Source organism: Vipera ursinii, assembly GCF_947247035.1.
Source record: "Vipera ursinii genome assembly, chromosome: 2".
Classification (NCBI taxonomy): domain Eukaryota; kingdom Metazoa; phylum Chordata; class Lepidosauria; order Squamata; family Viperidae; genus Vipera; species Vipera ursinii.
The window spans coordinates 271,050,766-271,078,521 of record NC_139513.1 but is presented as its reverse complement, the minus strand read 5'-3'; the positions used below and the strand labels follow the sequence as shown (position 1 = coordinate 271,078,521).

Below are 27,756 nucleotides of genomic sequence, written 5' to 3'. Positions count from 1 at the left end.
CGGGTCCAATAAACAGGTGGTGGAACTCAGCCTCCCCATAATCCTGTCCACATCATCAGGGGAAACAGGATCGAACTCAGTCCAGATAACATGCTCAAGACCATCCGATTCCTCCATGTCAGACTCTGCCCAGTTAGAGTCCAAACCGGCTCGGATCTGAGCGATTTTGTCCGTCAGATGATGACTAAACTCCTCGGCCCGCCCCTGCAAGGGCTCCTCTCTCACCTCCTGAGTTCATGGCTTCCATGACGGCCATGGACCTGACCCAAGTAATTCAGGGCCCGACTCATATGGGGGGGTCACACTCTTGACCTGGTGTTCCTGTCTGGACAGTGGCTGGATGATTTGGGAGGGGGTTCACCAACTATTGTTCCCCTGTCATGGTCCGATCATCACCTCCTGCGGCTGGTCTTCCGTTATGCCACCTCCCGCCGCTGGGCTGCGGAACCGACCAGGTGGTTCCACCCCAGGTGCCTAATGGACCCAGAACGGTTCCAGATGGCACTTGGGTCTATACCCATCGCCCTTGCTCACAGCCCAGTTGATGCCTTGGTGGATGCCTGGCAAAGGGCGGCTGCCGAGGCACTCGACTGTGTTGTACCCTTGCGACCCCTGACCCAGCACAGATCCTGCTGGGCTCCATGATTCTCTGCGGAGCTCCGGGAGATGAAGCATCGGAGACGGGGTCTAGAGAGCGGTTGGAAATCCAGCCGTTCTGAATTTGACCGATTGCAGTTAAGGACCTTTGTAAGGTCTTATCTTGCAGCGATGAGGACAGCGAGGGCTAACTACTTCGCTGCCCTCATCGCGTCCGCAGATAATCGCCCGGCTGCCCTGTTTAGGGTGACTTGCTCCCTTCTTAATCAGGAGGTGAGGGAGGAGCCCTTGCAGGGTCGGGCCGAGGAGTTTAGTCATCATCTGACGGACAAAATCGCTCAAATCCGGGCCGGTTTGGACTCTGACTGGGCAGAGTCTGACGTGGAGGAATCAGACAGTCTTGAGCATGTTATCTGGGCTGAGTTCGATCCTGTTTCCCCTGATGATGTGGACAGGATTATGGGGAGGCTGAGCTCCACCACCTGTTTATTGGACCCGTGTCCCTCCTGGCTGATTTATGCAGCTCGGGAGGAGACACGAAGCTGGTTCCAGGCAGTAATATCTGCCTCTTTGAGTGAGGGTGTTTTCTCCGCCGCTTTGAAGGAGGCAGTGGTGAGGCCCCTTCTCAAGAAGCCTGCCCTAGACCCAGCGATTTTAAATAATTATCATCCGGTCTCCAACCTTCGCTTTTTGGCGAAGGTTGTTGAGAGTGTGGTGGCGCATCAGCTTCCTCTGTTCCTGGAGGAAACTGATTACCTTGACCCATACCAATCGGGTTTCAGGCCCTGGTACAGCATGGAGACGGCATTGGTCGCGCTGGTGAATGATCTCTGGCGGGCTCGGGACAGGGGTTGTTCCTCTGTCCTATTCCTATTAGATCTCTCAGCGGCTTTTGATACCATCGACCATGGTATCCTACTGCGACGTCTCAGGGTGTTGGGAGTGGGAGGCACTGTTTTGCAGTGGTTCTCCTCCTATCTCCTGGGCCGCTCGCAGTCGGTGTTGACGGGAGGGCAGAGATCCGCCCCGAGGTCTCTCGTTTGTGGAGTTCCTCAGGGGTCGGTTCTCTCTCCCCTCCTGTTCAACATCTATATGAAGCCACTGGGCGAGATCATTCGTGGTTTCGGGGTGGGGTATCATCAGTACGCTGATGATACCCAACTTTTTTTCTCCACCCCGAACCAACCCAGTGATGCCCTCACCGTGATGTCGCGTTGCCTGGAGGCGGTCCGGGTCTGGATAGGGAGAAACAGGCTTCGTCTCAATCCTGCCAAGACTGAGTGGCTGTGCGTACCGGCATCTCGGGTTAACCAGTCTATTCCACCTTTAAGGATGGGGGGTGAGGTGTTACCCCCCATCGATAGGGCTCGCAACTTGGGTGTCCTCCTGGATTCGCAGCTCAGTTTTGAAGATCATATAGGAGCCGTGACCAAGGGCGGCTTTGCCCAGGTTCGCCTGGTGCGCCAGTTGCGGCCCTATCTGGACCAAGATGCCCTACGCACAGTCACTCATGCGCTCATGACCTCCCGGTTGGACTACTGCAACGCTCTCTACATGGGGCTGCCCTTGAGGACCACCCGGAGGCTTCAGCTGGTGCAGAATGCAGCCGCGCGAGTTGTGATGGGGGTTTCCCAATACTTCCATGTAGCACCTCTGCTCCGCGAGCTGCATTGGCTTCCGGTTGCCCTCCGGGTGAGATTCAAGGTGCTGGTGATGACCTATAAAGCCCTAAATGGCTTGGGTCCGGGATATTTGAGGGAACACCTGCTGCCGGCATCAAGCTCGCTTCGTCCTGTGCGCTCCCACAGGGAGGGCCTTCTCAGGGTACCACCGGCAATAGATTGCCGGCGGGTAACACCCAGGGGGAGGGCCTTCTCTGTGGGTGCGCCTGCCCTTTGGAACCAGCTGCCCATAGAGCTTAAGACTGCCCTTGATCTTCGTTCATTCTGCCGGGACCTGAAGACCTGGCTCTTTGAGCTTTCCGGCCAGGACTGAGAATTTTAATTGTAACTTTACATAATTGGGTTTTAATTGGAGTTTAATATGGCTTTTATTTTTATTCAAGGACTAAATTTAATTATTTTAATTGTTCTTAATCTTTTGTAATGTGTATTGTTATTTTAAATTCCTTGTGAACCGCCGAGGCCAATAAACATAAACAAACATAAACATAAACTCTGGCGCTAAATGAAAAATTACGAGATAGTGCGAACTTCCAGTATCAGTTCCAGTTGCAGTCATTAAGCAAATCAGAATGGTCATGAAGTATGATGTCATTCCTGCGCCAATTTCCCCACTGACTTTGCTTGATGGAAGCTAGTGGTGAAGATCACAAATGACTTGCTAGCAAGATGCTGCAACCACTGTAATTGCATGCTGGTTGCCAAGTGCCTGAATTGTGGTCAGATGACCACAGAAAAGCTGCAACAGCCCCAATTTTAAGGACTGTCTAAGTCTTTGTTCAGCACAGTTGAAACTTCAAATGTTCACTGAAAAACGGTCACTAAGCAAGTACTGTGTGTGGCTGTGCCCATGAAATCACATGAACTGAAGGGAGGCATCACCTAAACTTTTTTCTGCTTGCTGTTTGATATTAAAGAAAAGGACACCTGGTGAGTTCATTTATAACAGTAAAAACATTTATCTAATTTGCTATCTGATTTGTCCATCATTCTCTCATAAGATTCAACAAAAAGCTAGAAACTTTTCATTTTGGCTAGCTTATATAAACTATTTACCGTCTCTTTTAAGTCAAGTTTACCTAAAAGTCCTATGGTCACTTGTAATGAAATCAAAATGTGACATTTAAATTAAAGTAAAAACAATAGGCAGTGATATAGAAGCATAACCAACAATAAGCAGAAAATAAATTAAAAATACCCAGTTGAGCATTAATATTGGATGGATATTACATTAAAGCACCTGGAAGAATAATTTACTTATTTATTATATTTATTTGTTTTATTATATTTATATACCGCCCTTTCCCGAAGGACTCAGGGCGGTTTACAGGGTGGTTAAAACAAAAAATACAAAAGTTAAAAACAGATTTAAAAAAATTATATCCGTCCGTGAACAAATAAAACCCCAGTTAAAATTAAAATTAAAATTCTCAGCCTGGGCCAGAGAGCTTGAAGAGCCAGGTCTTCAGGTCCCAGCGGAACGAACGGAGGTCGGGGGCAGTCCTAAGCTCCACTGGCAGCTGGTTCCAAAGGGCAGGCACACCCACTGAGAAGGCCCTATCCCTGGGTGTTGTCCGCCAGCAGTCTCTTACCGGCGGTACCCTGAGAAGACCCTCCCTGTGGGAGTGCACTGGACGAAGGGAGCTTGATGCCGGCAGCAGGTGTTCCCTCAGATAACCCGGACCCAAGCCATTTAGGGCTTTATAGGTCATCACCAGCACCTTGAATCTCACCCGGAGGGCAACCGGGAGCCAATGCAGCTCGCGGAGTAGAGGTGTTACATGGGAGTATCGGGAAACCCCCATCACAACTCGCGCGGCTGCATTCTGCACCAGCTGAAGCCTCCGAGTGGTCCTCAAGGGCAGCCCCATGTAGAGAGCATTAATAATATTGCATAATAACAGAAAAATTCTAAAATAAGAGATTACTACACCTCACACCCTCTAGGTCAGGAAAAAAGCACCCTTGCTTTTGGAGCAGATCTGGCCAAAGATATATAGGAGATTGTAGAAAAAAGGGGGGGAAAGTCATTTTCAACTTCCTGTTTAGCATTAAAAGTAATTGTATAGAAGATCAGAAGAAAATAACTGCATATAATCTTGTTTTAAAAACAAACCTGTTTTACTGTTCTGAATACCTTTGCTGACAAACAAAAATTCACTTTATTTAATTAAATTTACTCCTGTATCTTATTTGGAATCTGAGCCTATATCTTTCCATAAAATATATAAACCGGCGCCCTCCTGTGGAGATTAGTGATGTTACATGTAGCAGATCGTATAAAATATCCAATATGCTAGATTTGTGCTACAGTGTATTTCCTTCATATTTTTCTATTATGATTATTATTGATTGTTGCAGATAATGGGCAGGAAGTCCTCTTTCACATAACACTGGAATGTATCCAGTGAGAAATAGCTAGATTAATTGGTACAATAATTCAGATTTCCTGATGGTAGATATTCACAAAATACTCATGGGAAGTATCTAATTGATTTTACTTTGGACTCGGCATTGTAGTTACTTTAATGGTCTGCTTCAGAGTGAGACCTTCTTTTGGACTTTTCTTTAAGGCTTGTTCTTTCCCTTAAACTATCTACAGTTTTCTTACTTGTTTTGGGGGACGATTCTTTTTAAGAGGTCGCCTAATAAAACAGGATTAAAAATTCCACCAATTAATGAAACTGTTCCCATCACCAGTGGGATTTGTACTCAGTTTCTCTGGGGACAGTAATTTAAAGCAGGGAAATCTAGAAGTTGGCTAGCTGGAATTCTTCTGCTGTCATTTGCTGCTGCATCATTTAGTGATCAATTTTCAGCTTTGTGTTCTTGTGCAGCAGCAGTAGCAGCAATGCTTAAGGGGAAAAAATGTAATTAATGGCCTAAATAGCTTGGTTTACAACCCAATTTCTAACAAGAATGGCTATATTTATACCCAGGCTCCTGGTGACCTACTTGCAATTCTTGTTCCTGCAGCTCATGAACTTGCTTTGTCATTGATCCCTATTTTCAGATGAAATTAATTTCTGTTAAATTATTCTAGTCCTTTCTTCCCATGTGGAGAGTTGTTTCTTGTTCTCTACCATTTGCTCTCCTGTCGAAGGTTGTTATTGTGTAGTGGGTCCGATGCAAGGGAGAGACGCCAGCCGGTGTGTGAGTTCAGCTCTTTATTGGAAGGGGGAAGTGAACTGGGGAATGAGGGCTACCTGGCCTCCTTATATACCTGGCCAGGTAAGCTAACAGCCAATGGGGTTGGCCCTAGGTTTCCCGCCGAAACTGTCCAGGCCAACGCCCCCTTGTGGCTGTTGCTATGCAGGTGCCTGCATACATAACAGTTGTGGCCTTTTATTTTTTTTGTAGTTTTCCTTATTCCTGTGTTCTGTGTTCTTCTGGAAATGTTTTGATGAGCTGGGGAGTTATAAAAGCTTTTTTTTTTAAATCCCATTTATATCCCGCCCTTCTCCGAAGACTCAGGGTGGCTTACAATCTAAGAAGCACAAATCAATGTGCTTAGCTTCGCCTTTTGCAGTTGGCAGCTTGCTGGCAGGTCTGACAGATAACAGACATGTGTTTTTATAGAGAAGTCCCACTCTTGTTGTATTCTGGTTGTGCTTGGGGCCCAGCTTTGATTATATTATTTCTTCCAAACTTTTTTGACTTTCTATATCAGTCTTTTCAAAATAAAAAGCCTGTATAATAAAAACAAAATAAAAAGCCTGTATAATAAAAACAAAATAAAAAGCTGCAGTTGGCTCTGCTCAGAAGACTGTGGCACCTGGGCTGATCCCATGACACAGTACTACATAAGCAAGTCATAGGAATACATACCTACTCTAGAGAGCATTTCTGAGCCAACATATCATTTTTAAACTTGTAGTTATAATCAGCTTCATTTATGGAAAAAAAATCAGCTTTTGGAGAAGGAAGGAAATGAAAGAGGACAAATTCTATGTTCCCCATGCCATGCTTAGTTCAGATATTTTGTCTTTTGGGAAGAATAACTATCTGAAAAATTGAACTGAAATAGAGGGAGTGCTGCAGAATTCTGTTCAATTTCTTTTCTCTGTGTTTCTACAAATAAGGACAGACATATATTGATTCACAAATTTAACTCTAAGCAATGCACACCCTAGGAATGTTTACATAATCTGCCTTTGCCTAAATTCCACTTGACATTTGGAGGATTTGAGTGAGTATGTTTGTTAAAAGTGGAATCTAAATTATCAAAATCTATTGGCGTATTTTTGCAACATTTTCCAAGAAATTTCAAAGAAATGTTTAAAAATTAGAATGAGGAAATTGTTTGAGAGATGCTTCAGAATATAGAGACACAGACAAAGGCATGTGTTCAAATAGTTACAGGAGCTGTGTCTTTTTCCACACTCACACAGGTGCTGCAGAAGTTTCTCCTGGCTGTGCAAGAGAAAGACAGACCTTTCATTTCATTTTAAAAAAAAATGTATTTAGAAGTAAATGTGGTATTCCTCTCAATTGCTCAGAGCTACTTACAAGAATGTTGTAATATTAATTCCACCAAATAAGATGTTTCATGTTCGTTTTAGGTAATGATCTTGAAAATATGCTATTTCATTTCTTAAAAAAAGAAACAGAATGAGCCTTTAACATATCCTTTAAACGGAATTTTGCATGTGCAAAATGTAATACAATTCTGGAATTCCTAACTCTAGAATGAAAATGTATCTGAATATTGAAATAAGAAATTAGTGGATTTGTTCATTCCTCTGCAGTTTAATATGACCACAATAATTAACATTGCGCTGTTAGCTAATATTTAAAGAGTATGTGCAAAATGGACGTTATCATTTTTTATGAAAAGGACCACTTTCATCTTCGAAATAACTACATTTATTTCTTTTTAGATTCCAATTACAATAATCAAACCTGATGAGAAAGAAGAAGTACCCATTGGAATTGTGATAGCAAGTGTCCTTATAGGTCTTCTCTTGCTAATAATTCTTATTGCTGTTTTATGGAAAGTAAGTAAAAGCTTAGAAGTGTAAAAGTTAATTAAATGAAATATTTCTTCCTGTATAATTGAAAGAATTACTTAAAGATCGAGCAATCTGAGTCCCCCAGAGCTGTCCATAGCATTCTCACATATTACAATTTTCAATGTTGGTAGCACAAATTGATGGCACTTTTGAATGTAAGTATAACAATAAGTTTAAGAAAAGAAGAAAATGAATGAACTCCCCTTCCAAATGCTGCCTTTAAGGAAAAAAATCTGATAAAGGGAAGTTCTACAGTGAGTGTGATACAAAGACACACACACACACGCTTTCCATCCCATCCCATCCCATCCATGTGGCCTCCCACACTGAGTAATATTACCTTGTCCAACTTTACTAACAACCATGTAAAAGCTTTGAGTAAAGTGTCCTACTGAAATAAGTATTTTGAGTTTTCAAAACTACCTTTAAGTGGTGAGAATTAAAAATGTCAGAGAATGTTTGAATTCGAGATACAAATCTCTTAAGCAATTCTGACATATACCCAATTAATGAAGTCACATTCTTCCATGGTATGTAAAATCATTGCCACAAGGCACATCATTTTGTAGCTCATGCTCAGAAGTGAGTCGATTTGAATTTAGAACTCCTCTCACTAAAAAAATGTTTTGAAGGTCTGCTGATTTTTCATCTATTAAATGCACATCTGAAGGTCTGAAGGTCGGCAGTTTGGCGGGTCGAATCCCGAGTGCCGCGTAATAGAGTAAGCGCCTGTTACTCGTCCCAGCTTCTGCCAACCTAGCAGTTCGAAAGTACATAAAAAATGCAAGTAGAAAAATAGGGACCACTACGGTGGGAAGGTAACAGCGTTCCGTGCGCCTTTGGCGTCTAGTCATGCCGGCCACATGACCACGGAGATGTCCTCAGACAAGCGCTGGCTCTTCGGCTTTAAAACGGAGATGAGCACCGGCCCCTAGAGTTGGAAACGACTAGCACGCATGTGCGGGGGAACCTTTACCTTTACCTAAATGCACATACTGTGCTATAATGTTTAATGCTCATTTCAGATATATTTAAGTTTTACATTTTATCTGAATTTAGGATTATGTGCATATATACTGCTTATTTGATATAGTCAATCCTGTGAAGCACCTGCTACTTTTCAATTAATGCAGTTGTAATTATATTCAGTCCTAGAATTGTGCTCAGTCTTCATACTCATTTAGGAAAAGAAAATAAGATCAGCAAACAAGGGGGTGGGTTTACCTGCTTGTACACTGTGAGACCCTAGAACAGGGGTGTCAAACTGCCGGCCCGTGGGCCGGATGCCTCATGCTAAAACTGCACCTACTGCTGGCAATGGGGAAAAAGTCGCAAGACGTCACATGACGTTGCGGAGTTTGACATCCCTGCCCTAGAATGTTGCTTCTCGACCTTCACAACTGAAGATGTATGGACTTCAAATCCCAGAATTCCGCACACAACACTGGCAGGGGATTTCTGGGAATTGAAATACACAGATCTTAAAACTGCCAAAGTTAAGAAACATTGCCATAGCCTAGACTTTTAACACATCTTAATTTAGCAACCCTCAGAGGTTGGCCATCTGCAGTTAAGATTAACTGTAGTTTCTCGAACTTAGAATTGAGCAGAGACAATCCATTATTAAAAATCAAAGTTGAAGAACAATAGCAACAGTGTGGATTGTATCCTTGATGCTACATTCTAGCATTAAATAATAACAAATGTAAATTTTCTCAAAACTTTCTTGCAGCTTGGTTTCTTCAAGAGAAAATACAAGAAAATGGGAACAGATTTGGAAGACATGGATGAGATTACGGGACTTACTAAGGACAGAGAGTAAACATAGCAGAAATATTCCTGAGTGTACGAATCTTGAGCCACAAGCAGTGCGTGCAATCACACTGTTTAATTTCTACGAGTGCCTTATGAAAAGGTTTTACATTTTTTATAAGTGAAAATATTATACATATAACTGCTGGTCGGTTTGGGCTTTTGTTTACAGTTGTATAAAGATTTTGGTTTTGTATATTTTGTACTGTTAATGATGGATCCTCTGAATTGGCAGGGCCAGAAATAATGCTGAAATTTGTCAGGAATACTGTTTTGTATCCTTGATGTACATGTGGAATAGTTTATCTTTATTTACCAGTAGCAGGACCTGTTATTTTCATTCTGCAGTCAAAATCTGTCCTTGAGTTACTCGAAACTTTACACACACTGAGCAGTGTTAGCTCCTCACAATTAATATCTGGATTCAGATATTACATTAAACCATAAATTGGTCTGTTTACTTTCTTGTGACTAAATGTGACATGTGAACATGACCATTGTAGCTTAGCACAGAATTGCTCAACAGTACACAATTATTTGTAGGTCATTGTAGCACCAAAGAAAGGATAGCACTTATTAATTTAATTTAGGCATTGTCTAGAAAAGCTCTAGATATGATTGCAAAGATTACTAAATGTGTTAGAGCAATATTGTATGGACATGGAAACATGTCTTACAATAAGAGCATGACTTGGCTTAGTACTGGTTCCATACCCAAGATGTAACAGTAAACTGTACATTCATCTGGACGTACTATTACAGACAAGTCTGGTTATGATGAAGATTGGTATCAGCTCCAGTACTTAGAGCAGTCCAGGAAATCAACTCTGTAAGAAGGCTAAAACTACTTTTACTGAGATTGTAAGAGTATTTATAAGAGCATCTTACAAGCCTAATTGGGTTGTACCTCGCTCTCCTTATAGTTCTGTGAATTAAGGAGGCATCTGAAGCACTTGCAATGTCATCTGGCTGTTTGGAACACTAAAAAAATGCTTCAGTTTCTTTTGCCTAGGTAACAATTCCTGTAGATCTCTGTCAAGATCACCTTTCACTCAGTCTGGCCAAAATTCTTTTAATCAGAAAAACAAGAAAGCAGCTCCGATTTTCCTTTTTATGGAGGTTATTCTTTTTAATAAAATGGAATATCCCTTCATTATTATGACTCTACGGTAAACTGCAAGTTTAAACTGCAGATTTTCTCACCTGGATACAAAGCATACATGAAGAATGGAAACTGATAATGGTAAATGGTCTTAACACCAGAAAGATATATTCCAAGTGAAGTTTTCCATAATTATCTTTGGTTGGATATAGACAGAAATGTACAATCTATAAAATATTCCAACAGCCTACCAGAACTATGGGAAAAACAGTAAAAATAGAAACCCAGTCTAATCACCCGTTTCAATACTGAATATTGTAAAAATATTGCCTTGTCTGATCATTGCATTAAGAATAGACCTTCAGAAATCATGTAGCAACATTCATGAATCAGTCATTCTGATTGGTTTGATTATATTGGTTATCATTGTTAATTATTGAATACTGATTTGATTTTAAGTGCTATACGTGACTAATCAAATGCCACTTTGAAATTTTTAATTCAGTTTTATACAACATGTAAACCTCTTGTGCTTTTTAGCTCTTTTTCCAGGTGGTGCTTTCAAATAGCTCTAGAAATACGTAAATAAACAATAAAAAGAAACTCAGTTTCTTTTCAGGGTTTTAAGGAGCAGTCAGGTTTCTGAAGCAGTAAATGTTATAATCTAGTCACCAGCTTCCAGAATTCTCACATGTATACCAGCCAAAAAATCAGAATTTATTTCTCCATCACAGCATTTATGAACATTTACCAACATCAAAGTTGAGAGCAGAATGGCTGGCCTTATTTACAGTTCTGGGTGTAAAACAGTATTGTAAAGGATTAAGGTATTAATTTCTAAACATTCTGTCTTTCAGTAATTCATGTTTCAATTCAGGAGTCATGGATTAATTATTCCAGGAGTTCAAACTTGGTCCTTTTATGACTTGTGGACTTCAGCTCCCAGAATTCCTCAGCCTGGCTGAGGAATTCTGGGAGTTGAAGTCCACAAGTCATAAAAGGACCAAGTTTGAAGACCCCTGAACTATTCCACAACTAACACTAGTTGACCTCTTCCCGTAGCAACTATATTTGAGACTGGCAGCTTGGTTGTTAAGCAGAGTGGTTACCGAGTTAAAAATCACATGACCATGACTGTGCTTATGACTTTACACAGGACTGTGCATACTGATTGACTGTAACACCAAACATGTGATTTAGAGAGATGTTGCAGTCACAGATGTGATGTTTGGTGCGAAGTTACTTTTCCAACAAAGTTGTATAACTGCAAGCTGTAGCTACTTGAGAAAGTTGCTAAGCAAGAGCTACTAGTAGTTTGCTAGATCTTTTCAGATTTTTTTTAAAAATCATTTTTTAAAAAAAACATTTTAAATAATTCAGTATTTAACCCTTTGCACCAACTGTTCTTTTCACTGCACTTTTTAAGCTGGCAAATCTGGTAGAAACATGCAGTTTTCTAAGGTGTGTTTTTTTTTTAAATGTGGTTTTATAATAAAGATTCCAAAGAGCACTGCTTTAGTGGGATTTGAAGCACAAGGAATAGCTGGATTTTTTAAATTAATATTAATATTAATTAATAATATTCTGAGAAAAGGAGCAAATTGTATGCTTAATTTCCTCCTGCATATCTTTGGTGTCATGCAAATTCTTTCACTCATTTACAATATTATTTATCCATTAAGTTTGTTCTTGACTATCATTACATGTAGTATCATTACATGTAGTAGGTGGAGCAGTGGGCTAATGCCTCCTTAAGTAACACCAGCTGCCTGCAATTAGTGCAGGTTCGCATCCCACCAGGCTCAAGGTTGACTCAGCCTTCCATCCTTCCGAGGTAGGTAAAATGAGGACCCAGATTGTTGGGGGCAATTAAGCTGACTTTGTAATAATGCCGCTTGGGGGGGGTGTATGAAAGCCCTAATAAGCAGGCATATACATAGAATGAAGGCTACTGCTAAGCTTGTAAGCCGCCCTGAGTCTTCGGAAAAGGGCGGGATATAAATGGAATTAAAATAAAAAAATAAAAAATAAATCTTCAAACCCATCCTTCAGAACCCATTACATTATTTTTTAAGGGGAACATTTAATTTTGGAACTGAGATGTTTTGATGGGGAATCATGTAATTCTGCCTAGCTGCAGCCATTTCTGCCAGTTTCTGCACTCTTGACTAATATCAGAAGCATATACAGTATGCTCCTATCACTTATACACTTACACAGCAATAAACTCTTATTGACTGTGGTAAGGCATAACTTCTGAATGTCTCAAGTCTGTAAACACTGGAAGGTACGTACTCTTACCTGTAATATATTACCTCTGTTGAAAATATCTAATAAATTATTATGGTTACTTTTGTTTAACACTGGCTGAAAGACCAGGCAGCTCTTTTTAAATTTCAGTTTGTTTGCATGGGGAAGAAAATCACTTGAGTTCCCCTCCAGCCTAAGATAACTAAGTTTAAGACCGGTTCAGCATGTCTGTACATATCCCAACAGCATTAATACAGATGTTCATGATGAATTTTAATTACCATTCTACTTGAGTCAAGCCTTTTCACTGCTGTTAGATACGATATAGAAAATATTGCTTTCTGTAATATGAGTATTCATATCCGGCACAAAAATGTTACACATTTGCACTCCTAGAATCATGTTTCATAGAACAAGGCTGGCAAAAATGTAGCCAGCTTATGTGAACTTAACTGCTGTGGTTAATTTAAAGTTCAGGCACATTGGTTCAATAAATCATAGTTTGTGCTCTTTTATAATATTGTAGAATGTATGCTACAATTTTGTACTTTTCTGTATTTTTTTATTTTTGTTAAAAAATAATTCAGTCCACAGGGGTATTGTACAAAGCCTTTACGTGTATTTTGCGCTTTGTACCAAAACAAATGAGTATACTGGAGCAGGTGTTCTAAAGAAAGATGAATCCTGTTGAATAAATTTTGAAACCATCCCACTGTAGACTTTTAATGCTGAATTATAGTCTGGAAACCTATCTAATACAAGTATGTTGTATGTACTTTATTTCTCTTTGTTTTGTTGGGCATGCATTTTAGCAGATGCAGAAAGGTCAGGGAACTTCAGGGCATCTATTACACTTTTCCCCTCAAATTGTTTGGTTCAAAAATTTGAATTATATTTGTTTGTATGGAAACAAGCAGCATTTGCAAAAATACACCTTCATAGGTTTGCTGTTGCTGGTCTTTTATATCCTTCTAGTGCAAAGTTTCCTGCTAAGAAAGCCAGATTGATCTATCTTTAAGGCAATAAGTTAGGAACTGGGAGACTACACATAGCTAGCAGGGTGACCTTGGGCCAGTCACTCTCTCTTACCCCTAGGAAGGTGACAATGGTAAATCACTTCTGAAATCCTGCCAAGAAAACTGCATAGACCTATTCAGGCAGTCACCAGGAGTCAACATTAACTCAAAGACACCAAAACAGCAACAAAGCTTAAGTTAATGTAGAATACACAATGCCAGTTCTCTTGCCTAGCTTTGGTTCATGAGAGCACATGGATGTACAAGTCCTTGACATAATCACAACAGGGATCTAAATTTCCACTGCTATGCAGTGTAGTTGTTAAAGTTGTTTGTAGTATGAAAGGAGATACACGAATCTTGAGCAGCTGTGTTCTTAATTGGTTCACATTCACTCATATATGTGTGTCTGAAACAATAGCTTTTGCCATCCAAAACAGAGACATGCAGAGCGTGTATTTCAAGATGAACTCAGAAAACATGCCTACAGTTGTTGTGCCCAATTTTATGATTTTTTTTACCATGGTCGTTAAGCAAATCACTGCAGTTAAATGAACCCAATCAGTCATTAACTGAATCCAGATTTCCCCACTGACTTTGTCGGTAGCTGGCCAGGAATGTCACAAATGGTGATCATATGACCCCAGGATACTGCAACCATCATAAATACATGGTAGTTGCCAAGCACCTGGAGTTTGGTCACAAGACAATCATGTGACAATTGTGTGATGACTCTTCGCAAGTCAATTTCTTCAGTGCCATGTAATAGTTGCTAAATGAATGGTTCTAAACCAAATGATTGTAAACTTTGAACTGTTTCCCATAATTTTGTTCCATATTTTTAATAGAATTAGTGAGAACTCTGTGGCCATTGCCTCAATTTTATAATGACTGGGCATATCACCTAAATTTATGACAGGGAGCAAAAGTAAGAGTTACATTATTTTGTGTTATGTGGTTCTCACAATGCTTAAGCTCTTCCACAGAATTTAGAGATAGTCAAAACATCAAAAGATCATTTGATCTGAAAGAACAGACAATATTTTAGGATACAAAGTAATCTGTGAAAGCAGTAATTTTCCTAAATAAATGGGATGGGTGATTTCATTATTCTCATTCCATTTCAAAATTGGAGAATCATAATTTCTACAAGTTCAATTTTGGAATACAATTATTCTTGAAATGTTCTGGCTTTAAAGATTAAGGCTTATTAACACATAGGAGATCTAAACATTGTATATTTTAAACAGTTGGCCCTGTTGCAAATACTTCCTGCATCTCTAGAAATGATCAACCAAAAACTAAACTGCATTTCCCAGTTCATTGTAACACCCTGAAGCAGCTTTTCTTCTGCCTTCTTTTTTTGGCACATCAATATTTTATTTTTCTCCCTTGATCCAAAAGCACTCTTTATTTTCTTTCCAGGAAGAGTCCTCTTCATACACCTCCTGTAAGCAAAGAACATAATGGATAAGAATTGTTGTAATGAAGCTAACGTATCTGCTACACTGAATCCAGCAGCTACATTTTTCCCCCTAGCTTACTGTCAGGGCTGAATTAAAATATGAAAAAAAGTCTCAGATACAATTCAGGAATAAGCAGAATCACCCTAGATATTTTCCAAAAGGACCCTGACATTTCAACATGCTAGATGCACATATGTTCTCTTTGCATTTTGCCCCCGTTGTAAAAATAACTTGAGGATCAGTCTGATGAAATATGAAAAAGTTGGCATTTGTTTCCTGTGAAGACTTTCTTTCCTGGGGCCCAAGCAGTATGTTGTTTGTTTGTTTTTAAGTGTATCAACTCTCTGGATCAAATCTATGCAATATAACCATCTATAGACTGCTAAACATATAGACTGCTAAACATCAATCCAGGGAGTTATCTCCAAATGATCAGTAGGAAGTATATACATTGTAGGGGAATAAAATTCAAAATAGTGGCTTTTGCTGTCAATTTTGCACCTGCTGTCCTCTTAAAGCAATGAAGCTTACTTAGACCAATGATTCTCAACCTCATAAGATGTGTGGACTTCAATTTCTAGAACTTCTCAGCCACCAAGCTGGCTGTGGAATTCTAGAAGATAAAATCCACAGTTGATAATGGTTAAGAAACACTGATTTAGACCAGATACTGGTTAGAGCAGGGGTCTTCAAACTCGGCCCTTTTATGACTCATGGACTTCAACTCCCAGCATTCCTCAGCCAGGTACACTGGCTGAGGAATTCTGGGAGTTGAAGTCCATGAGTCATAAAAGGGCCGAGTTTGAAGACCCCTGGGATAGAGGTAAGTTCCCCAAAGGACTGAAGAGAGAGAGCTGGTCCATTTTGCATCTTCACTTAGGAAACTGGAATTTTCCAATCTCAGAAAACAGCAGGGGAAAAAGAATCATCCACCATAGTGGCTATCTGTCCTCAACTCTGCCGGGGAAGCCATACCATGGCATAGGCGAGATGGGTGGCAAACAAATTCGATAACAAATAAATAGGTTCTGGGAAATTGTCCTGTGGACAATGTGATGTTCAGCATTATACTTTTTTTTCAAAACAAAAATCCTGAAACGCACATACCTTTTTCCATATGGGGACAGTAGCTTTTAAAGTATTGATGCAATATTGCAAGGCATTGAGAGACTCTGCTCGGTGAGGGGAAGAGATGGCCACAATCACACTGGCTTCACTAATGGGAACCAAACTAAAGAGAACGTGAAAAGTAACATTAGCTATGGCTTTTAGCCACATTAGCGTAGTCCTTCAAGGACAAAATAAAAGTCTTGTTGTCAACTACTACACAGACACAGATAAACAAGAGGGGCCATGTTCTAGGAACAGCAAATTAGAGATGCTGCATGTCTCATGATTATGTGTTCCAAGGAAAGATTCAACAGGAAAACAAATTAAGGAAATCTAGAGAAGACATCACTTGCAACAACAGCCTGATGCAATCATTTAGATCAGGGACAGAAAAGCAGAGCTCCTTTTTCTAAGAGCTTCAAGGCAGAAATAATCCAGTACCCCAAATAACGTTTTAGGGATACTCTGAAGCTCCTGTCAGTCATTATTCCATCCACTATAACATACAAACTTGAGAAAATGAAAAGTAAGAATAGTATTATTTTCCTGGGCACCAAGATCACTGCAGATGGGGACTGTAGCCAAGAAATTAAAAGACGCTTGCTCCTGGGGAGGAAAGCCATGACTAAAAAGCAGAGACATCACCCTGTCAACAAAAGTGTGTATAGTCAAGGCTATGGTCTTCCCAGTTGCAATGTATGGCAGTGAAAGTTGGACCATAAGAAAGGCTGAGCGCCAAAGAATTGAGGCCTTTGAACTATGGTGCTGGAGAAGACTCCTGCGAGTCCCTTGGACTGCAAGGTGATCAAACCCATCAGTCCTAGAGGAGATCAACCCTGACTGCTCTTTAGAAGGCCAGATCCTGAAGCTAAAACTCAAATACTTTGGCCACCTAATGAGAAGGAAGGACTCACTGGAGAAGAGCCTAATGCTGGGAAAGATTGAGGACAAGAGAAGGAGACAACAGAGAATGACGTGGCTGGATGGAGTCACTGAAGCAGTAGGCGTGAGCTTAAATGGACTCCAGAAGATGGTAGAGGACAGGAAGGCCTGGAGGAACATTGTCCATGGGGTTGCGATGGGTCGGACACGACTTCGCAGCTAACAACAACAACAACGAGAATAGTAACACACTGACAAGGAATTAAAATGGCAAAAATATATATGGGTATTACAGGAATTAAATTGCACAAATAATATTAGACATGTAATCAATTGATGTATAATTAAAATTTAAAAAGAGACATGTAGCAGTCAGCTCTTCTAAAGCTCCATTATTATCTTTACTCCGTCTTTGCATCTGAGCAAAAATAAATGCAATACTTAAATAGTCTTGATTATGAAAAACAGGGAACCCAATGTCCCTCAGATTTTAGACTATGACTTTCATATGTTCTAAACACTGCAAGCAATTCCCAATCGTAGTTCAAAACATCTGGAAAGCAAACAAAAACGTGCTTTTCTTTTGTACAGCCTCAAAATACGATAACTAAATGTTCACATAAGCTTTCTACATGAAATACATGTCATGACTGTGTTTCAACTAGTGTCTGCCAGTCAGGCTGAAATCTAAATACTTTCCAAAATAGTTATCAGATTGATTGTTACCGGTTGTCCTAGCTTAGCAACCACAGTTGAAACCAACAACTTTGTTGCCAAGTGCTACAGTTGCTAAGTAAAATATCACGATTGCACTGGACTTACAACCTCACTTCTGTTGCAGTTATTAAAGAAATCAGTGTGGTCATTAAGCAAAACATCAAATGACTGTGACTTGGAATTTTACTACTACCTTTTCCACTGACTTTACTTGTCACACATTACTTGCAAAGTACACAAATAGGAATCAAGTAACTGCAGCAAACTGCAACAGTTGCATATGTGGGGACTGGTTGGAAAGTTACTTTTTCAATACCATTATAATTTTAAACAGTTACTAAATGAGGGAGTCAGTAAGCAAGGTCTAACTGTAGACAGTCAACTCTCCCTTAAGTTCTCAGATCAGTATAGATATTACCTTATGACATGCTGTCTGGGAATTCTGGCTGTCACAGCCATGATCAGTTGGTGGTTGAGGAATGCTGTTTTAAGTTATTCGCCATTAATATATTTTCAATAAATATTATTAGATAGTCCTCGACCTACAACCACAATTGAGTGCAAAATTTATGTTGCTAAGGGAGACAGTTGTAAAGTGAATTTTGCCCCATTTAATGACCTTTCTCCCCTTCATGGATTACTGCCTTGTCGTGGCGAAGGGGCTTGCGTAATTCAATGAAGCTATGAGCTATGCCGTGCAGGGCCACCCAAGACAGACAGGTCATAGCAGAGAGTTCCGACAAAACGTGATCCACTGGAGAAGGAAATGGCAACCCACTCCAGTATCTTTACCATGAAAACCCCATGGACAGTACCAAAAGGCAAAAAGATATGACTCTGGAAGATGAGCCCCTCAAGTCGGAAGGCGTCCAATATGCTACTGGGGAAGAGCAGAGGGCTAGTACTAGTAGCGCCAGAAAGAATGAAGCGACTGGGCCAAAGCTGAAAGGACGCTCAACTGTGGATGTGTCTGGTGGTGAAAGGAAAGTCCGATGCTGTAAAGATTTTTTCTCCATAGGAACCTGGAATGTAAGATCCATGAATCAAGGAAAGCTGGACGTGGTCAAACAAGAGATGATAAGACTGAACATCGACATCTTAGAAGGCCAGATCCTGAAGTTGAAACTCAAATACTTTGGCCACCTAATGAGAAGGAAGGACTCACTGGAGAAGAGCCTAATGCTGGGAAAGATTGAGGGCAAGAGAAGAAGGGGACGACAGAGAATGAGGTGGCTGGATGGAGTCACTGAAGCAGTAGGTGTGAGCTTAAATGGACTCCAAAAGATGGTACAGGACAGGAAGGCCTGGAGGAACATTGTCCATGGGGTTGCGATGGGTCGGACACGACACTGCAACTAACATGAATCTTTTGGCCATAGTTGTTAAGTGAATCACTGCAGTTATTCAGTCACATGGTTGGTAAACGAATTTGGCTTCCCCACTGACTTTGCTTGTCAGAAGGCCGCAAAAGGGGATCACAGGGACACTACAACTGTCATAAATATGTTGCCAAGCATGTGAATTTTGATCATGTGAACACAGAGATGCTGCAACAGTTGTAAATGTAAAAAATGTTCATGTCACTTTTTTCCAGTGCCGTTGTAACTTCAAACCATCACTAAGCAAACTGTTGTAAGTAAAGGACTGCCTGTATAATGTTAGTGGTTCATCTATGCAGCCCGTCATACCAGATGTCCTGAAGATATAATAGACCATGCAGGAAAAGACGTGGATGCTTGAAAGGGATAGATAGGATTTTACTGAGCAATATCCCCCACCCCAATAAGTGGGGAAAGGGTTCTCTATTTTTATAGTGTATTATAATATACTGTGGCTTATTTAATGTATCTAGAGACATTCCACAGTAGACTTGATAACGCCAAGTAAAATCTGTTCTGTGCTTCACCAGGTTTTTTCAAAAGATTTTTTCCAAATGGTAGGAGATAAGTGAGAGGGGGTTGCTGAAGTGCTGTAATTGTGTTCAATCTATTCTTCACCCATCAAAAACATACCCTTTGAAAGCAGATCTGAGCATCATTAACATCAAAACGAAGTCAATCTTTCCTGGATTGAGGGCAACAGTTAGTTCTGTGAAGCTGAGCGTAGCATTTAGAAAACAGGCGGGTCAGAAAAACTAAACTGTAAGTCAGGGAAGTGAACGGCACATGACCCAAAGAGGTGACGCGTACATAAATATTTAACACTGCATGTAAATAGGGAGAAAAAATATATCTCTTAGCCATCACTACTAAAAAATGTTTGCATCATCTGAGTAACAAACCGTTTTTTTTTTATCAAGTGATGACTTGAAAGGACAGAAGAGATGCCATTTAAAAAGTGAGCATAAAACAGTTCTCAATTTTAGCTTACAATTCATCTATTCTATACATTGTACATTCGTTCCAGTCAGAGTATTTTTCATGTCGATTTTTTTCTCCCTTGAACCACAACGTAAGAAAGTCTAAATCTGACGACAAGCTGCATCATTGGCAATGTTCAGAGCAACAAGGATCAGAGTCCAGAGACTAGACTAAACCCTCAGATTTAACCCTTAATTTGTACAAAGAATCAAGCATGAAATGTGGACATAATGTCTCTCTGAGAGCTGGAGTAAGACAAAATTTAACTTGCTATGAGGCAACTTTTCTCTATATGGCCTCATCCAGAAAGCAGGCTCAGATGCTTGCCTGTAAACCTGTCTCTATCAAATTCATAAGCACAAAATCTTAATTAAATAAAAGAGGGAGAACACATTCTTTGACTGTATTTACCCAAGTCGATGATGTATTGCTATATGCTTCACAGAAGGCCATTTTAATCTAATATCTTTGCATATTTTCTTTGCTTCACCTTCTGCCATACCTGTGTAGGCTTCATATTCTAATTGTATGACTTTTCTCCCTTCAAAGTTATTCCTTGTAGTGCCTGAAACAAAAGAACAACACTTAAGCAACATTCTGAGGGGGTGAGAATTTAGCTTGACAGAAAGCTAAGTTTAAAAGCTTTATCAATGGGAATTTAACAATTTCTCTTTATGCTAAGCATGGTTTTGCCCATGCTTTGAATAAGCTGGTTTCTGCATAACACTTAGCCATGGGCTACAGACCTACAATGAGTTCATGCATCTCTCAACCACATGATGGTTTAGCCCGATTCCCTAATGGTGCACGCATCCTGCAATAAGGCCAGTTATTAATAGGGGCCAAGCTCAGCAATGGCACACTTGCCTTATATATACAAAAAGGTTTCAGCTTACTTTCCAATATTTATTAATGAATGAGTTATATAATAATAAATATATATTTATTAAAAAGGCTGGATGGGGCAATATGAGGCTACATGTGGTCCACTTCAATGTTTTCGTGTGTTGTGTGAATTCTCAAGGACTTATCAGAAAACTGAAATTAGTACGAGCCCTTCTCAAACAAGTCTTCCATATCTTTATTTTAGGGATGCAGCACGCTGCTGTAAATGTAGCAATCCTCCCCCCTTAAAAAAACAACTCAGGACATTGAAGTTAGTTCAGGCATGCAAACTGTACTAATACAACTGTGCAGGTTGAAACCTCCATTCTTTTCAAGGAGACAAATAAGATGCTCTATGTGTCATCTGAAATCTTTCAAACCAGCCATCTGCATGGGTTCAGAGCCAGAAGGTGAAGCCGTCAAAAGCACATAATCCATGTGCAGCATCAAGACTTGTTTTGTGTATATGGATGCCCTAAAGGCTACAGGCTTTCCTAACAGGGACAATCCTCAGAGCATGCAAAAATAGAGGTTCCATTTTATTTCTCTGCAAATGATTCCAATCCTGAAGTTTTAGAACAATTTTTTTTGGATGCTTGGATGCTTTTTCCTTGTTCTAAGCTTGCTCTACGTTGGCCTTGTTCCATTGGCTCCTATACAGTAACTGTTCATCTAATATTCAGTCTCCAAATACTAGTGATGTTTTTTTAAAAAAATAAATCTGTGCGTTCAGCCCTGATTAAGAGTTTTATGCGTCAGACCTACCTACAAAGAAAGACGCAGCTCCGCAACAGGGAGAAATGACCAGTGCTGCTACTTCGTCTAAGGAGAGCTTTTCACACTTCAGCTGAATCACATCCTTCGGTTCATCCTCAATTTCACTCATTATTTCTCTAGAAGTAAACGGTGAAACAATGATTAATTTGCAAGTTGATCCTTGCCTGGCTGTGGAGATTAAATTACAGCGCAGGTCACGAGCCAGATTACTAGGTTTAATTCCCTTATTTATTAATTCCTCCATTTTCATCCCACCTTTATTATTTTTATGAATAATTCATCGACAGCAAACATCAATAATACTAATTTCATGCCTAAGGCGGGACTAGAACTCAGTCTCCTGGTTTCTAGTCTGGTGTCTTAGCCAGTACTTTAATTATTTAACTTAATTAAATTAATTAATTCCTATTCTTTCTTCAAAGGAATATCATAGCCTCTTAACAAATGAATTCTATGGATCCTTTCCGGTTTGGCTTCAGACCAGGATCCCAACAAAGGAGAATATTCGCAGCGCAGGATTGAAATGAGGTGGTCCTTGGTGGTCTCTGAACTTGGTTGTTTTCTTGCAGTCACGAGCACTGATGATGTTACCTAGTTTGGGTAATGAATGATCTGCAAGAAAAAAAACCAAGCTCAGAGAACATCAAGAACCCCTCAGACCAGGATCCATCATTGCCTTGTTTGTCCTGATGGATGTTTTGTGCTGAGAAGAATGCAGAGACAGCACGACTCTATTGATGGCTTTGGATCTCTCAGCAGCTTTGTGATGTAACTGCAGGGGGAGCAGGAAACTGGAGGACCTGCTTATTTCCCTTCCTATTTTTCGATGCTCCAGTAACAACAACAACAACAACAACAACAACAACAACAACAACAACAACAACAACAACAATAATAATAATAATAATAATAATAATAATAATAATAATAATAATAATAATCTTATTTATATACCGCCCTTCTCCTGAAGGACTCAGGGTGGTGAACAGGGCAAACATATAAAAATACAAAAATACAAAAGTTAAAAAAGAATTAAATACAATGCCCAAGCTAAAACAGTAAATACATATATTAAAAACAACAGTAAAATCCCAACCCATCCCCCATCAGGCCAGGCCGGCTTGTTCGAATAAGTGCGTCTTCAGAAGTAGAAGTAATATTGGGAGATTTCTGCTTGAGCTCTTGGAGATCTCAGTAAAATTCTGGTTCATCACTGATGGTATTTATCATGCATACAAAACTGCAGGGAAGTATCACTTGCCAATTTGGAGCAATGTTGATACTCAATTATATATTTCATCTCCCCCAGAATTTCAAGATAATTTTGAACTGAGAAGGGACCATAAGTAAAAATGAAGCTCATTAGTTTAATGAGTGAGCTTGATGGCTAAAGTCAGACAAGATGGGCAGTTTCGTCTGATTCCAGAGCTGGATTTTAATTTTTAGGAGATATATTTCAGAAGAAGTTACATTCCCCTTTAAAAAGGGCCTAGGTCTCCTGGGTCCACCATATTCACACATGTAGAAACCTGAAAAGCTATAGATTGCTTTCATGAATAGCAAATTATTTTTTAAATATTTCTGTCCATTGTCCATTCTGGAGCCCTTTGGTTGTGCTTTCCCTTTCATCCTCTCTAGACCATCCAGCCAATGATGATGTCTGGAAATTCTGGGAGCCATAGCCATGATCAGTTGGGGGGACTGAGAAATGCTGATTTAAGCTACTCTCCATTAATATATACTTTTCATTACTGGTTCATCTATGCAGCACCTCAGAACTGATGTCCAAAAGGTATATCAGACCATGAAGGAAAAGATATGGCTGCTTGAAAAGAATGCTAGAAGATTCTCCTTGCTTTGAAGCATGTTTTAGAGGCCAATCTCACAGCACTCTAGAGAAATATCAGCTTGGTACTTCTCTTTCTCCATTGTCATTGTCCTCATCACCATATTTCAAGATTCTATATTTTAGCAAAACACCAACACCTACCTGTATCTTCTTAGAGCTAACCTCCACTAAGAGGTGGGATGATGGCAACTTCGTCCCCTGTGTGAAGGATGAACTGCTGATCCCCAAGGGGTACGTACTCCTGACAAATGGCAAGGATAACTTGATCTTCGATATCAGCAAGACTGAAGGAAATATGTAATGGTAAAAACTGATCATTCATCTGCTTCTGCAATAGATCCCTGACCTCTTTGGATTGGATTCTGCCCAATATATTGTGAGGATTCTCACAAAATGCACATCCATCCCCCAAATGGCTACCAGGTTAAGTAAAAACAGGCACAAAGCTCTGATTTAAAATACTCTTGCAGGGTCCAATCTGAGTCGGTCATTGGGACCAGAGACTTTGTCTTCACAGCTTTCAGACTCGTGCTGAAGCCCATCCTCAGGGGAACATCTCTCTAGCAGAGTGTTTGCTTTGGGCTGTTCAGTGTGTGGTGTTTATACGGTGCCAGGGAAGTGACTGAAGTCTGAGAAATGGGCCCTCATCAGTCAACAGGAGTGCTGATTTACCACCAGCTTATCAAGTGCTTAGGAAACGAGGGCGGCACAAGCAAACAACAGCCAACGACTTAATAGCCAGCCATCAACACCTCAATCAACATCTAAAAAGCCACATACAACAGAAGCACCATATAAACACCACACTCAGAACAGTCCAAGGCACACACTCTGCTAGAGGGACGTTCCCTGAGGATGGGCTGCAGCATGGGTCCGATAGCTTAGAAGACAAAGCCTCCGGTGCTGGTGACCCATCCAGATTGGATCCTGCAACATTATCCTGGGATACGTATATCCAGGTTCATTCGTAAAAAACTATTACTTGCTCTCTCTTCTAGCTCCCTCTTTTGCAGTGTTCCAGACAATCCCAGCTCACCTTCCTCTCCTCTCCTTGACCAGTTTTCTAATTCAGAGACAGGACTTTCTTTCCCTCACTTTTGTCAGAAAACTTACGGAGCCCATTTAGAGTCCAGACAAAAGTACCGCTTGGTGATTGGCAATATTCCAAATTACTTTTTTAAATTTCTTTTTTTATTATTTGAACCAATTCTACGTATGTAGAAAGTTATGAGGGAGGGGTATGTCACTGGCCACTCGGGGTTTTGTGCCTTAACTTTATCCAGTGTACCAACTGTGCCATTTCCTGGATCAGGAGGAACTTGAGACAGTTAGTTGTTACTCATGCCCTCGTCACCTCACAGCTCTATTTCTGAAATGCACTCTAGATAGGGGTGCCCTGGAAGACCTCTTAAGCTTCAATTGGTCCAGAATGCAGTGGTGCAAGGAATAACATACTGCAACTTTGTAGCTCATACTACAGCTTTGCTCAGTGAGGCCGCATTGTCTGCCATTGCCTCTTCTGCATTCGAGGCTCTGTTATTATCTATGAAACTCTACAGGACACAGGACCTGCTATTTGAGGGTCTGTCTATCTCAGTGTTTCCCAACCTTAGGAACTTGAAGATGCGTGGACTTCAACTCCCAGAATTCCCCAGCCAGCATAGCATAGCTGGCTGGGGAATTCTGGGAGTTGAAGTCCACGCATCTTCAAGTTCCTAAGGTTGGGAAACGCTGGTCTATCTCCCATCGGGTTTGCCTGGTCAGTCTAAGCTGACAAAGACAGTGTCATCCTTGAGGTCTGTGAGCCAGAAGTGTGACTTTTGTGTTACGGCATCCACCTCAACCATCAGGAATGAGGTTCTGATCCCGATGGCTGACTATTCTTTCAGATCTTGCACTTGGTTGGCTGGAGCTGCATGTGGGGTGTGTCTGTGTATTTTTTTGATGTGGTTGGTTAAACATGTCATTTTTGTTCTTTCTTTTTTACTTGATGGCAAGATTTCAGTTTGCTCTGCTTTTTGGTCACCCACAGAACAGGGGTGTCAAACTGCCAGCCCGTGGGCAGGACGTGTCACATGGAAGCCGTGCCCACCCCATTGCTGGCAATGGCAAAACTGTCCCAATACGTTGCATGACATCACATGATGACACGAGTTTGACATGTCTGCCATAGAAGATGACACTGGGGTGTCATGACATTATGGTTGCAATTAAGTGTATAATCTGGAGCACAAATGCACAGCCCTACAGAGTAAGAGAAAAGCATTGTTTACTGGTACAAGTCACCATACCTGGAATGTTTCTTGACAATTTCTCTCCACAGCTGCAGTGAGGTTATCTGTTGGGGCACAGAAATGGTCTCTGTACGCAGCCCTGCTAAGTCAGAACTTCTGGCAAAATACAGCACAGTGACCTGTTTTCAAGCAAGTAAAAACATGTAAAATTTAGCCCCATTTTAAGAACCTCTGATTTAAGCCCGTGAGGTTTTAATTGGCATTCCACTGTAACTAAAATTCAATCAACACATTAAAGCTTTAGATTTGGAACAGCATGCAAGTTAAAGTAATGGAAACTTTCAAAACCTCCTGCATCAGCCCAACTAACCAAAGGCAAAGAAGCTGAAGTACACCTGAAGTCTCCTCTTTGCTGTAGAAATATTACAACCCTGGCAAGAACTAAAATTACTCCAGAAAAAAAATGCAGTTCATCCTGGATGGATACACAAGAGGGTTGTCAAACAAGTTTTAAAGGCTCAAGTCGGTTTATTCATCAAAGGCTCCAGGTTCCACAGAATTATCAAATGACAGGTAGGCAACTTCAGAAAATGTAATATTAACCTTAAAAGAAAAACTAACAAAATTTATTGGACTTCTAGCACCACCAAATTCATTGAACCCCAGTAGAGATAAAATTACTTTTAAAAACTTCACAGTTCTATTAGAATCAGAGACACTAAGGAGTGTAATTATCAGCATTAAAAACTAGAAAAATGAGTCAAAAGAAAACTGTTCAGAATTACAAACGCTTATGAAATAAATCCATGGGTACTTCAACATTTCAAAATGCAGGCAGGCAATGGTCAGTGGCCTCCAAACGGGGTGTACATGAAATATTAGCATGCCTGTTATTTACCCAATGCCTGTTATTTACCTAATTCGAGAAGCTACTCAATCCACAGACTATACTCTCTATACGCATATGTGTAAAAAGGTACATATTAGTACAGTGGTACAGGTATATAATTTATAAGAAATCATGCATAAAAATGCATGCTCAGCATTTTTACTAATAAGGTATTTATTTCGATTTATATACCGCCCTTTTCCCGAGGGACTCAGGGCGGTTTACAGGGCAAATTAAAACAGTACAAGATACACGATCGTTTGGAGATCACTGCATATTGAACTGCAAGCGCCCATCATCCTCAAGTGGCCGGGGTTATGGGAGCTGGGGTAGTTGCGAAATAAGAGTTTGCTTAGCTTCATAGGCTCGATCCAAAGTCATTTCAGGGAAAAGCCGGGACACACGTTGCACACATGATCGTGTTTGAGCAAGGAATCGCGCACAGAGGGCCCGACCCTCAATAGGGACCCAGTTATGTCTCTCTCGTTCCCCACAGGGGCCAAACTGGGGCTCCGGAAGCTTCTGCTGGTCGGCGCCTTTCTCGGTGCTTAGCCCTGCAGGGTACCTGGCAGGAAAAAAGAGTCGCGCACTCCGGCTACGACCACCGGGCCGGGCCGACAGCGAAGTTGGCATACCTCGCAGCTCATCGATGTGCCGACCGGGGCAGGCCCCTAAAAAGATCGCCTTTCTCCGCTAGCGTTTATTTTGCGATTGCAACGGGCCCAGGAGCAGTTATAGCTTCGGAAAGCACAGCACTCACGGCCGCCACTCGCTTTCTAACCCGATCGCTTTGCACCACCCCCAACAGCTCCACCTTTCGTGGGTTGGCTCTCCAGAGTGGGTGTGCACACTTTAGAAACAAGAGTCGGTTCTGATTTGAAAATAAGTCGAGTACCTTTTTTTTTTTGCGAGTTTGCAAAACTTAACACCTTTAAAATGCATCTTCGCGGTACGTGGAATTGTATTGAACTCAGGACTTCTGAATTTTTTCCCCTCTCGTAATTGCACCGTAAAATAATCCGGCAGAATCGGTTCCCGTAAAATGGATCGATTGATTCACGAGCATAAAGCGATTCGTTAACGCTACTTTGGCCTAGACCTGCGAGTCAACGCAGT

At 40.8% G+C, this 27,756-nt stretch overlaps 2 protein-coding genes across 2 annotated transcripts in view; one reads left to right on the top strand and one right to left on the bottom strand.

Annotated features, from left to right (window-relative positions):
* The window catches only part of ITGA2 (integrin subunit alpha 2), a 73,531-nt gene extending 64,156 nt beyond the window's left edge, over window positions 1–9,375 (top strand). The window contains exons 29-30 of the mRNA XM_083356548.1: window positions 7,160–7,276; window positions 9,024–9,375. Coding sequence (XP_083212674.1) covers window positions 7,160–7,276; window positions 9,024–9,113 — 207 coding nt within the window. The 3' untranslated portion in view covers window positions 9,114–9,375. The remainder of the gene's footprint in view (window positions 1–7,159; window positions 7,277–9,023) is intronic.
* A 1,310-nt stretch (window positions 9,376–10,685) lies between these two features.
* On the bottom strand, window positions 10,686–25,904 carry MOCS2 (molybdenum cofactor synthesis 2). Its single transcript, XM_083356547.1, has 6 exons — window positions 25,809–25,904; window positions 23,659–23,801; window positions 21,657–21,784; window positions 20,418–20,571; window positions 16,045–16,168; window positions 10,686–14,919 (listed from the first exon to the last, which is right to left on the bottom strand). Exons 3-6 carry the CDS (start codon window positions 21,775–21,777, stop codon window positions 14,851–14,853), a joined length of 468 nt encoding a protein of 155 aa, XP_083212673.1. The 5' UTR covers window positions 21,778–21,784; window positions 23,659–23,801; window positions 25,809–25,904; the 3' UTR covers window positions 10,686–14,850.
* Window positions 25,905–27,756: the final 1,852 nt, after the last annotated feature.

Bases quoted from the DNA above. Each gene is read 5' to 3' on its own strand.
- MOCS2 (XM_083356547.1), bottom strand. From the start codon at position 21,777: ATGAGTGAAATTGAGGATGAACCGAAGGATGTGATTCAGCTGAAGTGT. The intron at 16,169-20,417 runs GTAAATACAGTC...CGTTCTCTTTAG, and splicing joins GCAATACATCATCGACTTGG to TTTGGTTCCCATTAGTGAAG. The intron at 14,920-16,044 runs GTATGTGCGTTT...CTTTGCTTACAG, and splicing joins CTGTCCCCATATGGAAAAAG to GAGGTGTATGAAGAGGACTC.